The sequence below is a fragment of the Gymnodraco acuticeps genome, unplaced genomic scaffold (assembly GCF_902827175.1).
Source record: "Gymnodraco acuticeps unplaced genomic scaffold, fGymAcu1.1, whole genome shotgun sequence".
Classification (NCBI taxonomy): Eukaryota; Metazoa; Chordata; class Actinopteri; order Perciformes; family Bathydraconidae; genus Gymnodraco; species Gymnodraco acuticeps.
Window position 1 is genome coordinate 751476 of NW_022989800.1, and position 12299 is coordinate 763774.

Consider the following 12299-nt stretch of genomic DNA (forward strand, 5'->3'; position numbering starts at 1 on the left):
GCAGTCCACCTTACGCTGAGGAATCAATATTTGGTTCAATTCTTACCGGCCTGGCTTTTGGATTACCTCACGGTTTGTTTTCCCGATCCTGATAGACCCAGGTCTCCAGATTCCCTTTTTGATACCACACGCATCGGTGTGGTCCGTCTGGCGTCAGCCCCTGCTTCTCACCCAGTGTTTGCTACAGTCCAGGAGCCATTCGCTGGTACTCGTCTGGCTTTTGGAGGTCCACGGAGCCTCCAAACGGCTCCTAAGAGGAGTCGTCGCAAGGCCAGGCTAGCAGCCCGAGCAGCCATGGTTCCGGCTACAGAACCGGCCCACACAGCCATCGTTCCAGACCCAGTTCTGGCCCCAGCAGCCATGGATTCGGCTCCAGAACCGGACCTTACAGCCATGTTTCCGGCTCCAGAACCGGACCTTACAGCCATGTTTCCGGCTTCAGAACCGGACCTTACAGCCATGATTCTGGCTTCAATTCCGGCTCCAGAGCCGGCCCATTCAGCCATGTTTCCGGCTCCAGAACCGGACCTTACAGCCATGTTTCCGGCTCCAGAAGCGGACCTTACAGCCATGTTTCCGGCTCCAGAACCGGACCTTACAGCCATGTTTCCGGCTCCAGAACCGGACCTTACAGCCATGATTCTGGCTTCAATTCCGGCCCCCGCAGCAATGGTTCCAGACCCAGCTCTGGCCCCAGCTGCCACAGTCCCATCTCCAGTTTCCTCTAAAGTTCCTTCTCAAGTCCCCTCTCCAGTCCCCTCTCGAGTCCCCTTTCCAGTCCCCTCTCGAGTCCCCTTTCCAGTCCCCTCTCGAGTCCCCTCTCCAGTTCCCCCTCTAGTCCCTCCTCTAGTCCCTCCTTTAGTCCCTACTCTAGTCCCCTCTCTAGTCCCTCCTCGAGTCCCCTCTCTAGTTCCCCTCTCTAGTTCCCCTCTCGAGTTCCCTTCTCTAGTCCCTCCTCTAGTCCCCTCTCTAGTTCCCCTCTCAAGTCTCCTCTCAAGTCCCCCCTTGATTCCCCTCTCGAGTCTCCTCTCGAGTCTCCTCTCGAGTCCCCTCTCGAGTCACGTCTCAAGTCCCTACCCAATGTCCTGGTCCGTTGGAGGTTCCGCTGGGGGTCCTGCCAACTCCATGTCCTGTCCCGTTGGAGGCCCCGTCGACTACTCCTCTGCCGGGGATCCTACCAATCGTATGTCTGTCACGTTGGAGGTCCCGCCGTCTACTCTCCTGCCGGGGGTCCTGCCAGCTCCTTGTCCTGTCTCGTTGGAGGTCCCGCCGACTACTCTCCTGCCGGGGGTCCTGCCAACCCTTTGTCCTGTGCCGTTGGAGGCCCCGCCGACTACTCTCCTGCCGGGGGTCCTGCCAACCCTTTGTCCTGTGCCGTTGGAGGCCCCGCCGACTACTCTCCTGCCGGGGGTCCTGCCAACCCTTTGTCTTGTCCCCTTGGAGGTCCCGCCGTCTACTCTCCTGCCGGGGGTCCTGCCAGCTCCTTGTCCTGTCTCGTTGGAGGTCCCGCCGACTACTCTCCTGCCGGGGGTCCTGCCAACCCTTTGTCCTGTGCCGTTGGAGGCCCCGCCGACTACTCTCCTGCCGGGGGTCCTGCCAACCCTTTGTCCTGTCCCGTTGGAGGTCCCGCCGACTGCTCTCCTACCGGGGGTCCTGCCAATCCCGTGTCCTGGTCCTCTTCCGTGGGGGATCCTGCCGAGGCCTGTCCCACCAGCTCCGACACCGGGTCCTGCCTGGCCTCCGGCGCTGTCCCGTCAGCGCCTTCCTGCCCGGCCTCCGGAGCTGTCTGGTCTTCGCCCTCGAGCCCGGCCCCCTGAGAGCCGCGGTTTTCGCCCTCGAGCCCGGCCCCCTGAGAGCCGCGGTCTTCGCCCTCGAGCCCGGCCCCCTGAGAGCCGCGAGCTTCGCCCTCGAGCCCGGCCCCCTGAGTGCCGCGGTCCTCGCCCTCGGGCCCGGCCCCCTGACTCTTCCTACCGCTGCCTTCGCCCTCATGCTCGGCCCCCTGAGTTCGCCCGCGGTGGCCTTCGCCCCTCCATAACCCCCACCTTGGACTCTGTCTTGCCCCCGGGCCGTCCGCCTGAGTCCCCCTTCTCGGCTTCTGCCTTGCCCCCGGGCCGTCCGCCCGAGATCCCTTCCGGGTCCTCCGCGGTGCTCTTGGGTTGTCAGCCCAGACCCGTCCTCCGGACCCCCTCCACCCACCCTGGTGGCCCTAGTTTTGTGTCCCTCCTCCGGTCCCCCTCCACCCACCCTGCTGGACATTGTTTTTTTTGGACGTTTATTGGACTGTTTTGGTGTTTTACGGACGTCTGGAATCCGTCCCTTGAGGGGGGGGGGGGGTTCTGTTACGATTATTGTGTTATGTCACGTTTTGTATGTCTTGTTTTCGGTGTTTTGCTGTTCTCCCTGTCGTGTTTTCCTCCGTGTATATTGTCTGGTCCTTTTCCCTGTGTTTTTCCTCCTGTCGTTAGTTTCCCTGGTGTGTCTAGTTGTCTGATTGTGTTCACCTGTGGCCCTTGTGCCCTTGTGTTACCCCTCCCTGTATTTAGTCTGTTATCTTCCTGTGTTCAGTGTTGGTTCGTCTTGTGATTTGGCTTGTCCTCGGTGAGTGTTGTGTTCTGTCTTTGTTAGTATAGCCTTGAAATAAAGGAATTTTCACGTTAATCTGCATTTGGGTCCTACCTGCTTCGCACATCGTAACATTTACGATCTTAGTGATCATGGGGCTCATGGTACAGATGTGGTACAGATGTAGGATTTCACCAGAACTGACGGAAGGGGGTCCAGGACACAGGTGGAGGGCTTCATCCTCCTAACGATGCCCTCAACCTCTCGCTGAGAGATGTCCGAGAAACAGCGGAGAGGCTGGGTTGTCCCAGGCTGTGGGTCGGCAGTTGGAACTGGAGGTGCAGAGGGACTAGAGAGGAGGGAGTGGATGGTGTCAACTTTGTTTTTGAAGAAGGTGGCAAAGTTGCTACACTGCTTCTCAGTGGAGTCGGAGTGTAGAGGACTTTGGGGTTTGAGGAGGTGGTTTATGGCGGAGAAAAGTTGCTTGGAGTTTCTAGTACTGTTGTTGATGATGGAGTAGTACTGGGACCGTGCATCTCGGAGGGACTGTGCGTAGGCCTTCTGGTGTTCATGATAAGCTAACCGGTGAACAGTGAGTCCTGAGGCCTTGAGCCGCCGCTCAAGGACACACCCAGCTGTCTTCATTCTCCGCAGCTCGCCAGTGTACCATGGGGCTGAGCGCGAGAAAGTGACCATCCTGGTTTTGAGGGGGGCGTGCAGATCAAGGAGACTGTTAAGAGACTGGTTGTAATATTCCACTGACTCATTTACTGATGAGAAGTTGGCGGAAGAGAGATGCTGGAGGTCCAAGGTCATGGTGTTCGGGTTGATGTTCCTCAGGTTCCTGAAGCTGATTTGTCGCTTGGGCTTGCTGAGTGGGGACTGGAAAGACAGCTCCATTCCGATGGTCTTGTGGTCAGACACCCCCAGATCATACACTAGCAGATTGCTGATGGGGGCGGAGTTTGTGATGACCAAGTTGAGCGTGTGGCCCTTGGCCTGTGTGGGGACATCAACATGTTGTGTGAGATTGAGGCAGTCCAGAAGTAGTAGAAACTCAGTGGCAGATTGGCAGGAGGGGGAATCGATGTGAATATTAATATCTCCAAGTATGGTAATATTGGCAGAGGTTGCATAGTGTAGTGAGAAGGTCTTGTATCTCTGGGATGAAAGCTGAATTGGGTTTGGGTGACCGGTAGATAAGAAGTATTGTCAGGGGGAAGGGGGGTTTACATTTAAATGCAAGGCATTCAAAAGAGGACAATACAGGCAGGGGACAGGAGTGAGAATTCCAATTCCTTTCGGTAGATAACAGCTAGACCAGTGCTGCGGGCTTTCTCCAAGTAGCTGTTGCCAGGAGGGCAAGCTTTATTGAGGGTGGAGTAAACCTCTGGCTGATGACAGGTTTCCGTGAGGCACATAAAGTCAATTTTCTTATCAATTATGTGGTCTTGAATGAAGGATGCTTTATTACTGAGTGATTGTGTATTCAGACGTTCTATTTTGGCTTTGGAAGATGTGGTGAGTCTCTGTAGGGGCCGGAGGAGGCTGAAATCCACTCCACGTTTTCCAGACTCCTTCGTGTGTGGCGATCTCGCGATGCTCTCTGTGTTTTCATGCAGCGGTCTCGTAATGTTTCTGGCGCGCTTTGACCCCGTCGTGACTGGGCTCTGATGACACGTCAGATGCGCGACAAGACGGCAGACAGAGTAGATGGATGGAATTTCTGCATCTCCGTGCTGGGAATATACAGTTTTCCCTCTTCTTCGACGAAGAAGTCCAAGGTGTTGACTGAGGTGCAGGTTGGAACGTTGGAGTGGTTGAAACTCAGAAATTGGGGAATGGAAAACCTCAACATGTCAACAGGTCGGGCGCCGAAGAAGTTTGGTAGCGGTCATTAGCAGCGAGGGCTAACAGCAACGAGACAGCTGGAAGGCTGTCCCGTTAGTATACCTCAGGTCCAGCAATGAAACAGAGGCTTGGGAGTCCGCCTGCTATCCCACTAGTAGTGGGAGAGAGGCAAGCAGTCGCCGAAGATAGTCGGCGAATTAGGGCGATGCAGCAGGTGAGTCCCGACAGCCGTCAGGTCCGAAGCCGTCAATGATCACGAGGTTTAAGATATAAAAACACTTTTAAAACAGACTAAACGTTTAGCCATGTAACTATAGCTATAGCTCTCGGGCTAAACAGGTTAAAAGCAGATACAATTGCTTAAAAGCAGATACAAACTCTGAGGCGTAGGAGAAGCGGCAAACAAACAAGCACCAGCGTCCTCTCCCTCTATAGGACTTTGGATGCAAAGTATGCTCAAGACCCTCACCTAATACACAGGACTGGCTCTTCTCAACGTCCATCGTGCCGTTGCAAACACACCTATAGCCTCCGTACGTGTTGGTGCATAGGGCAGGATAGACACACACCACCTCCTTGGCCTTACACTCATCCAGATCTGTAAGTGTGGACAGTCCAACAGCAAGTGGAAAAAGAAGTTTAGTTTATATTTTATAACAAAGTGCTGCAGTATTTTGGATTGCTTAAAGTGATAGCTTGGATGTTTTTGAGTGGGGTTGTATGAGTTAGCTGTCCAAAGTCACTGTAATACCAGGAGATGGTGGTCAGCATGCCCCCAGTTTTGAGAAACAGATAGTAGCACCAGAAGCAAAGCATATTTTAGCCCCCTAAAAGAAAGACCTACCTAAACAAACCCATATCAGTTTAGGTGTACGCTATATTTAGAATATTTTAACCGCTTTACATAGAGTGGTGCGGTGATGATGTAATTTTGTAGGCCAACCAAGTGAGCAAAAAGCAATGATAGTTTCCATTGGATCTTGGAATATTGTAGAGAAGATACTTTGCAAAAACATGTTTACGATTTTGTTTTCAGCAGGATAATCTCCACATATAATTACTTTTTAATGATTTTTAGAGCGCAAATGCAAACGGCAGAAGAATTTAGTCACTTCCTAGAAACCATCATTTGTATGTCACATGGGAGCCTCAGACATTCACAATTTTGGAATTTACTAGCATATTTTATGTTGTAGAACAGGGGTCGGCAAAAGGCGGACCGCGGTCCGGATCCGGACCCAGACGCCGACCTATACGGACCCGGACCTATAATCAATACATTAATAGGGGATTTCAATTTTGACGGGGCGATTCTATTTTAACCGCTGCCGACAGGGGGCGAAAGAGATGAGTGAGCAATACAGGGAGAGAAACACAGAAGAAGAGACGAGAGAGCGGCAGAGAGAAGCGGAGAGGAAAGTGAGTGAAGAGAATAATTAGCGATACAGGGAGAGAAGCGGAGAGGAGAGTGAACAGGCGTGTTAGCGGCAGACAGGGAGAGACAAATAATTACACATGGCACTCTCCAAGAAGAGGAAAGTGGACAGTGAGAACAGAGCTTTTAACCCTGAGTGGACTCATTCATGTTCATCCTGCCCACTGGGAGCACAGAACCAGTGTGTCTCATTTGTTCAGAGACCGTGGCGCTCATTAAAAGTGCCAAAACGCCACTATGAGACAAAACACAAAGTGTTTGACCAAACATTCCCTCTCAAGTCAGAACTGAGGTCACAAAAAATAAATATCGTTCCAGGGCAGGCTAACTGAAGCTAACCAATGAGCACCTGCATGTGTGTATGAGAATGGCCCTGACACCATTTCAACCCACATTTAAACTCCTGGCAGGACAAGCTCGAGCTCAATTCTCGCACTGAACAGAACAAAGTGAGTGAGGGACTGCAATATAAGAGGGAAAGAAAGAGAAACTTTAAAACTGTTCAGTTGTTATGATGTGTAAAGACTGATATTGTTCTATAATCGGCTGAAACTGTTAAGTCATGATGTGAAACGGTTAACAAAGAAAAAGGGAAACTCAAGCTGCTGCTACACTTTATTTTATTTATCTAAAATTAAGCACTTTTAAGATGCACATATTTTCAAAAGCTATTTTATTTATTTTCTCCTATTTTATTTTTAAATGCAGCCCGAGAGGAACATTACACATATCCACAGTATTTTACTGTATATCTGTATAGTTCAATGTTAATTGACAATAAATATTGTTGTTTATGAATTGTACTTTCTTTATTTGATTGGCAGTCAGTTGTTGATTACATGCAGACGTTGATAAACCTACAGGTCACTTCAATATATATCACACTAATTCATAAAGCAACTTAGACATTTTGATGTTCCGGACCCTTGCATGGGGAGATTTTCTCTAACTGTACCTGGTTGAATTTTAGTTGAATACCCCTGTCGTAGAACAAAACATTAAAATATCTTTGTGAACACAGATCCTATTAAGATAAGATAAGATATACTTGATTAATCCCAAATTGGGAAAAAAAGGTTAAGAAAAGGTCCGACAGTTACTGTGTTATTATGAAGGTGAAACATCACAAGGCACATTAGTTGATTGCTAATGATTAAGCACAGACAAAGAGTCCGCTACAATATATAATCTTAATTAATAATTTTGCTGAAGTTAAACATTGATGAAAATCACGTATGGTGTTCGGGTCTGTGGGACCCGTTTTCATTATTTAGCTAAAGAAAAATGATATGATACATTTTTTTTTCAAACTCACACTCAATGGCCTTGGCTCATTTTCTGTGAAGAACATATATCAGAACACATTTTCAATGACCACCCACTGTACACCCCCCCCTACACATTTATATGACATACAGGATGTTCGAGTCCACTGGACAAAAGTGTGTGTGTGTGTGTGTGTGTGTGTGTGTGTGTGTGTGTGTGTGTGTGTGTGTGTGTGTGTGTGTGTGTGTGGATAAATTCAAGCACGGACACCTGTCTGCTCTTACATTCCCACATTATGTCTAGCGGAAACCAATCTTTATTTTTTTCACATTCTATCCCAACTGCAAATTTGGGGTAAATAAATACAGCTACGCCAGTTTGGGTCCCTATCACAACTGATCAAGATGGCCAAACTATTCTCTGCTCAGAGGGCCTTGCAAATGATTTTGGAAGACAGAGAACCATTTGATGATGATGTAGAGGAAGAGGAAGAGGTTTCAGAATGTGAGGATCACATTTCTGAGAATTCTGAGTCTGACAGTGACTTTGAAGAAGAGGATGAGATTGAGCATCAGCTAGTTACAAAAAAAAGACAAGCCACAGGACCAGCCAGTCAGCGGGCAAAAAAACGAGTAGCACTTTAACTCATTAATGTGATCTATAGTAACAAATGTAAAAGGGCAAATATTAACCATATATGCTGTTTATATTGCTTGTAATTGAAATGAAGTAAACATCTGTTGAGTATTTTAACATAAAATAGTTTGATTGTGTTGAATTGAAACCCAAAAAGGCAGCGGGACGGTCCACCAGACCCACAAACACTGGCTGAGTAACACAAATATGAACACCACACAAGGGTTAAAGGATTGGTAGTTTACCATCAACTTCTATGCCTCTCATGTTATAGTGGCTGCTGACTCTGGCCATGTAGTCTCTGATGTACCAGTGCGGCGTGTCACTGGACATGTTGATACGATACTCTGCCACACCTGGCGGGCAGCCCTGCGCTGGATCCTTCTTGCTGGCGTTGTAGAATTTGTTCTGGAAACCCATGGACAGAATGTCTACCAGCTGGGAAAGAAGCAGAAACAGATTAGCATTATGCAGTGTAGGAATTTGTTTTTATATATTTAATTATTTCGTTCAAATCTATGTATTAGCAGCAAACACTGGCATGCACAACAAACAAACACCAACACACACACCACACACACACAACACACACACACACACACACACACACACACACACACACACACACACACACACACACACACACACACACACACACACACACACTCAAGACACCTGTTTGAGTCCATCAGATCTGTTCGGCACCCAGACCACAGAGACGTTGAACACATTTCCCCCTGCAGAAGCAGAACAGTATCCACAGCTTTATACAGACTCAATACAATATATGGGCCAGTTTACCATGGTAACAGCAAAGGAAAACCAGAGCTATAATAATGTTAATGAAGACAAAGAGGGAGGCTTTACCTGGAGGATTGGCAAGGTCACCTGCAGAGAAACACATACGAACACATCATTCAGAAGTGCGTTCCTTACACAGATGACACACTGCTGTCTGTTGTAGAGCATCATTGTTTTCAGAAATGTGCAAACTGGCACTGCAGTAAGAGATTCTTTCCTGATTAACTTGCTTTGCCCTGGGGCCACTTTTGCTAAACGACAGGAAGCACCTTAGTTACTATACAAAAACAAATAATTTCTATTTTCAATCAATTCAATTTAATTGTTAATTAGAATATGGTTGACGTGCCGGATTTGGCCTGCCAGCCATACATTGAGGATCACTTATAGGCTTATCTATTTGTGGAGTTCCTGATACATCAATTGCTGTATCAGTGCTTAGCAAATCACATTGGCAATTTCCGTTATTCTGGTTGATTATATATTATTATCATTTCTGCTGATATTTGTATATATTTCATAATGTGGTAACAATTTATTTGGTTTTATTAACATTTCAACAACTTATTAGTTGACATTGAACTGTTTCACTTTGTCTTTTGATGTTTAACAGATTTCCTAAGGAGTACATGGGACAATTTGTGAACAAACCTCCATATTCTCAAAATAATTTAGTTGAAATATTCAAAAAAGTGTTAACCCTCCTGTTATCCTTGGGGTCAACTTGGCCCCATTCAATGTTTAACCGTTAACGTATCTAAAAAAATGGTTCACATTATTTTTTTTGCTTAGTATTTCATTACTTTTCCTAATTTAGTGTGGACTAATGGGTAAACATAAAATGAACATGAAGATATTTTTTAAATGTCCTGTACAATCTTTGTACGTATCGTTGTTCCTTGGGGTCAATTTGACCCCAGGCTGTTTTAGTAGTATAAAACATATACATATACTTGCCTCTATCCTGGTTCTGTTAGATCTGAGTGCTGCCTTTGACACTATTGACCATAAAATACTACTACAAAGATTAGAACTTTTAATAGGTATAAGGGGAACTGCACTAAGCTGGTTCAGGTCATATCTATCAAAACGGTCTCAGTTTGTATCTGTCAACGATGAATCCTCAATACAAACTACAGTCAGTCATGGAGTACCGCAAGGGTCTGTACTTGGACCCATCCTGTTCATCTTATATATGCTACCATTGGGCAATATCATGAGGAATAACTCCATCAATTTTCATTGCTATGCTGATGATACACAATTGTATCTATCAATTAAACCAGGTGAACAATTTCCATTAGTTCAACTGCAAGAATGCCTCACATACATAAAGACATGGATGACCAGCAACTTTCTATTATTAAACTCTAACAAAACAGAAGTCATTATATTTGGCCCCCAGCACCTTCGGAACAAACTGTCCAACAACATAATTTATTCGGCTGGTATTACCTTGACCTCCAGCACCACTGTAAAAAATCTTGGTGTTATCTTTGACGAGGATTTGTCTTTTAAGTCCACAAAATAAGACCAGGTGCTAGAGCTTTCGGCTACCAAGCTCCGTTCCTCTGGAACCAACTTCCAGTGACGATTAGGGAGGCAGACAGTGTCCACACATTTAAGAGTCGGTTGAAGATTTTCTTCTTTGGTACAGCGTACAGTTAAGTTTTAAACCCCCTTTTATACATCCTCATGGACCCTTCGTTTTATGGAATTTTAATGATTGTACTCTAACTGTATTTGTGTCATTGTGTTATGTTCCTCTTTAAATTGGTATTTTCACATTGATCTTGTAAGATACGTTTGTTGTTTTTACATTGTTTTACATTGCGTTTACATTGTCAATTGTGTTTGTGGATTTGTGAAGCCCTCTGAGACAAATATGATTTGTGATATTTGGCTATATAAATAAACTTGAATTGAATTGAACATACAAATGTCAATATTTTACACATATTTGTGTTGATTGTGTAGGATGATATTGAGGTGACTATTACATGTAAATGCGTCATTGTAATAAAAAAAACTACCCTCTGCTTTAGTTATTGGTCCTTTAACAACATCAAAAAGATCTTACTTTAACATTGTATTTCAGTCAGTGAGATTTGATGGTGATTTATATATTTGTCGATAGTCACATAATAGGAATTCTGGATGTATAAAGGGGTCTGTAGGGGGAGGGTTGGGGTAATGTTTTATTTAAATGGTTATTTAGGTAGTCAACTAAGATACCTAAAGCACCAGAGACATACATGTTGGTTAACATTTGGAATATGATCATTGTCTTGAGTTTTAAACTACTGGGGTCAAATTGACATCAGAGGATAACGGGTGTAAAGTAAATCTGAGGATAACAGGAGGGTTAAGACATGATTCCTAAAATATGATGCAGTAATTAAGGTGTTCTCTCAGTGAATACATTATATTTTACTTGTGTGTGTTGCTGGTAATACACTTAAACACAGAAAGGCAAACATGCACATACCACATCCATCAGTGTCCCTGGTCTTCTTGTATCGACAGAAGCACTCGACAGAGCCCGGCGTGTTCTTACACTCAAACTTAGCATTCGGGCAGGTGGCCAGCTCTGCACACTCATCTACATCTACGACACAGACGGAGACAGGTCAAACATGTAAAATACATGTGCTGGTATTCATACTCAAATGTTGGCTGAATAGCAGGGGTGGCTACAAGTCATTGATTTGAAGTCACAACTCAATATTTGTACTCCATACACTAGTCAAGTCCAAGTCAAAACGTACAAGTCCCAAGTCAATACCGATAAGTGCCAAGTTAAATCCAACTTCAACACTGACAAGTCCCCAGTCTAGTTCTAAGTCAAAATGTAGAAGTCCCAAGTCAAACCCAAAGTCAAGACTAACCACTCCCAAGTCCCAAGTGAAGACTGGTGTAAGTCAAGACAAACAAGTCATAAGTCAATTCCCAAATCAAAACTGACAAGTCAGAGGTCAAGATTTACAAGTCAAGTCAAATCCCAAGTCAAGACTAACATCTCCCAAGTTAAATCCCAAATTAAAAACAACTTGTCTCAATAAACAACAAAGTCAAGACTGACACGTCCCAAGTAAAGTCCCAAACCAAGATTTACCAGTCCCAAATCAACACTGACAAGTCCCGAGTCAAGTCATAACTCAAGACAAACAAGTCCCAAATAAATTCCCAAATCAAGACCGACAAGTCCCAAGTGATGTCCCAAGTCAAGACAATGCTCTTTCAGCATGACGTAGTCCGACCCTTGTCAATTAACTACGGGGGTCCCTCAGGGCTCTGTTCTTGGTCCCCTCCTCTTCTCCCTGTACACAAACTCGCTCAGATCAGTCATTAGCCCGCATGGTTTTTCTTACCACTGCTACGCTGATGACACCCAATTAATTCTGTCCTTTCCCCGCTCAGAGACCCAGGTCGTTGCACGCATCTCTGCTTGTCTAGCCGACATCACTCAGTGGATGTCTGCTCACCACCTCAAGCTCAACCTTGACAAGACTGAACTGCTCTTCCTCCCGGGAAAAGATTGTCCCACTCTTGACCTAACAATCAACATCGGCACCTCAGTTGTTTCCCCGACTCAGACTGCAAGGAATCTGGGTGTGACCCTAGATAACAACCTGTCCTTCACTGCAAACATCGCTGCTACAACCCGTTGCTGCAGATACACGCTTTACAACATCAGGAAGATACGTCCCCAGCTGACTCAGAAAGCGACTCAGGTTCTGGTCCAGGC

The 12299-nt window shown here is 46.2% G+C and overlaps 1 protein-coding gene across 3 annotated transcripts in view; it reads right to left on the bottom strand.

Annotated features, from left to right (window-relative positions):
* The window catches only part of si:ch73-105b23.6 (mucin-like protein), a 43686-nt gene that overhangs the window by 14981 nt on the left and 16406 nt on the right, over positions 1-12299 (bottom strand). For 2 of the 3 annotated variants that reach the window (XM_034224938.1, XM_034224930.1), the window contains exons 10-14: positions 11040-11159; positions 8618-8638; positions 8426-8487; positions 7996-8188; positions 4883-5011 (exon numbers count right to left, since the gene is read on the bottom strand). In XM_034224938.1, the coding sequence (XP_034080829.1) occupies positions 4883-5011; positions 7996-8188; positions 8426-8487; positions 8618-8638; positions 11040-11159 (525 nt within the window). The remainder of the gene's footprint in view (positions 1-4882; positions 5012-7995; positions 8189-8425; positions 8488-8617; positions 8639-11039; positions 11160-12299) is intronic. The other variant, XM_034224948.1, reaches the window with a different exon arrangement.